General features: G+C 37.0%; 1 protein-coding gene across 1 annotated transcript; it reads left to right on the top strand.

The window, feature by feature from the left end:
• The first annotated feature begins 401 nt into the window (after positions 1-401).
• On the top strand, positions 402-3005 carry LOC135208170 (uncharacterized). Its single transcript, XM_064240307.1, has 2 exons — positions 402-2732; positions 2952-3005. The coding sequence occupies exons 1-2, from the start codon at positions 402-404 to the stop codon at positions 3003-3005; spliced, it is 2385 nt and encodes a 794-aa protein (XP_064096377.1).
• The last annotated feature ends 372 nt before the right edge of the window (positions 3006-3377 follow it).

Here is a 3377-nt window from a genome sequence, read left to right as displayed (position 1 = left end):
CAGACTACCTGCCTTCAGAAGAAGCTAAGTTTTATCAAACCTCTAATATAGATTTTGGTAAAATCGAAAATAGAAATGAATCATTTGTTTTGGAAGGAGAGGATGATGAAGTCGGTGGGTTAGTTGATATTGACAAGGATGTACTTGATTCTGTTTGTGACCCAGCATTACATAGAGAGACTTCAATGTACTCTGAAACTGTTGAAATCCATACTCAGTTGGTCAATTACGTTTTAGAGAAAACTACAAGGAATAGTGAAGGGAGGCTGGTGATGCCATTACTCTGGAACCCTAGAGTTTCTCACCTTTTGGGACATAACTTCAATATATCAGAGAAAATATTGTCAAGCCTGCAAAGAAAATTGCAAGGAAATTTAGACTATAAACTGAAGCAGATAAATATGGTATTTAAGGAGCAAGCGGATGCTGGAATAATTGAGAGAATTGAAAATTTAGATCAATTCAAGAAGGAGCATCCAGAGTCCAGTTTCATGCCTTTTATGGGCATTTTTAAGCCTGATCGTGAGACCACAAAATGTAGGGTTGTGTTCCTATCCAATTTGAGTGACAAAGGAAGTATGAATCACAACGAAACTATGCATGCAGGTCCAACATTAAATCAGAAACTCTCCACTTCCATTATCAATTTGAGGTTCGGAAGCAAACTATGTTGCTTTGATATAAAGAAGGCATTCAAACAATATAGGTTTCTTGAGGAAGTCGACCAAAATCGCCTTTGTTTTTTGTGGTTTAGAAATCTTGAAGAGGGAGATTTTTCAATTATTGGCTATAAGAATAGTAGACTTCCTTTTGGACTTAGATGTTCACCTGCATTATTAATGCTTGGATTATACAAGATATTGATACTGGATTCTAAGAATGATTCTTTTCCATTGATGAAACTCAAGAGAACCATTTATCAGTTGTCTTATATGGACAACTGTGCATTTACGGCAGAAACTTCGCAGTGTTTGTTGTGGATGTATACAATGTTGGAGGATATTTTCAGTCCATATAAGTTTTCACTTCAGCAGTTTTTGTCTAATGACATGTCATTACAGAAAGAAATTGACAAAATTCAGGAAACAGAGACTCCAACAAAAAGTAAACTGCTGGGACTTGAGTGGGATCGAATGAGTGATACATTGTCTACAAAACCCATACAACTGGATATAAATTCATCAACAAAAAGAGAAGTTTTATCTACTATAGCTTCACAGTTCGATCTTCTTAATTTCAACGGACCTATACGGAATCGAGCCAGATTGTTTCTACACAGATTGCAGTGTAGACCAGAACTAGATTGGGATGAAAAACTTACTGCTCCTTTGATCAATGAATGGAAGAATATCTGCAAGCAGGCCAATTCTGCACCTTCTGTAGAGTTCCCACGGAATTTTGGTGCTCGTACTGACAAATATAAATTGGTTGGGTTTGCTGATAGTAGTAAGGTTCTGTTTGGCACTGCAGTGTATCTGTATAACATAAATACAAATAAGATCTACTATATTTTAGCGAGAAATAAACTGGTGAGTAAACAATTGGAGTCAAAATCCATACCAAGCTTGGAATTGCAAGCTCTTGCATTAACCGTTGAAACTGTAAAGGATTTGAAGAATGAACTTTCAGGATTTGGTTGCATTGATCCTATTGAGATAGTTGGATGTGAAGTCTACTCTGATAGTTTGGTGGTACTGTCCTGGCTGCAGTCTTACGCCTTGAAACTTGACAAACTACAAAAAAAGCAACCCTTTGTACTCAATAGGTTAGAGTATATCAATAAGCTGTGTGAGGATTCTTGTATGAAATTTTCTTTTGTGTCTGGAGAAGATAATCCAGCAGACTGCATCACCAGACCATTATCCTTTAGGCAGCTGATGAAAACAAACTATATAACTGGTCCTAAGTTCATTACAGAGAGCGAAAGCAATGTGATCTGTAGTGACAGCACATTGTCTTTCATTATACCTGGATTATTTGAACCAAAACGAGTGTATAAAGTGGAGACAAATTGTGGTAGTGCTTGTTCACCTCCGCATGTGGGCTCGGAACATCTTTTCTCTTTTAATAGGGTTTCTAGTTTTGAGAAGGCTGTGAGAGTGCATGCGGTGGTGCTCAGGTTCTGCAGCATTTTGAAATCTAAGTTTAAAAGTAAACATCCAGCTCTGGATCATTTTGAAGTTGAAGATGAAGGCTTTAACTTTTATGATGAAGCTTGTAGGCAGATTATAATCAGGGATCAACATATTCACTTCTCAGATGTCTTTGATTATTTTCAATCAAAACAGAAGCAGTTGAAGAATCTGCCTAACATTGTTGCACAGTTGAACTTGTTTCTTGATTCGGATGGCATGGTGAGGGTAAAGAGTAAATGCCGAAGATTGAAGGAAGTCAATCTTAACAAATTCAACTATCCTTTACTAATATCGAAGGACAGTATATTGGTTCCTCTGATTATAAGGGAATTGCACATGAAGCTCTCGCATGCTGGTTGTTATCCTTTGTTGGCGGAACTTAGAAGAAACTTTTGGATTACCCATATATACTCGGCTGTGAAGAAAGTTCTGTCAAACTGCATTACATGTAAGAGAGTAAATGAGAGGGTAATTAAACTAAATCAAAGTCATTACCCAGAGTTCAGGATTAATCCTGAAAACGTACCGTACAGGCAGATTTTTATTGATCATACGGGTCCATTTAAAATAAGGAATGATCAAGGAAATACTGTCAAGGTATGGTTGTTATGTATTACGTGTCTGTGGTCTCGGGCTATTAACTTGAAAATTTGTATGGATTTAACTTCAGAGGAATTTATTAGGGCATTACAACTTCATACATAAGAATTTGGCATTCCCTCCCTATGTCTGTCTGATTTGGGATCGCAATTCGTTGCTGGTGCAAATCAGATCTCTAGTTTCCTCAGCGATTACGAGACAAATGCATATTTACAGGAACATGGAATTAAATCCTTTAAATTTGAGCAATATTACAACTCGGCTCGTTAGTAGAGTCTTGTGTGAAACTAACCAAGCGCTTATTATTTGGAGCAATACGCAATAATGTTCTTCCCCTTCGGGATTTTGATTTTATTGTTCACAAAACTATACATTTGGTGAACAGAAGGCCAATTTCATTTAAAGAGTCTCTTAGGGACTCTTCAGGAGAGAGCATTCCAGAAATCATTACCCCGGAGATGTTGATTCATGGCAGAGAATTGGTTTCCATCAATATAATCCCTCAACTACAAGGCCCAACAGATCCCGATCCGGAATTCAATGCAGATCAGATTCCTTCATCATTACTGAAACTACAAAATGTACGACATAATCTCATTAAAATATACAATGAAGAATTTATTGGGAATCTGATATATCAAG

This window comes from Macrobrachium nipponense, chromosome 35 (assembly GCF_015104395.2).
Source record: "Macrobrachium nipponense isolate FS-2020 chromosome 35, ASM1510439v2, whole genome shotgun sequence".
NCBI classification, from domain to species: Eukaryota; Metazoa; Arthropoda; class Malacostraca; order Decapoda; family Palaemonidae; genus Macrobrachium; species Macrobrachium nipponense.
Note: the sequence above shows the minus strand (reverse complement) of the source record. Positions and strands in the feature narration are given on the sequence as shown.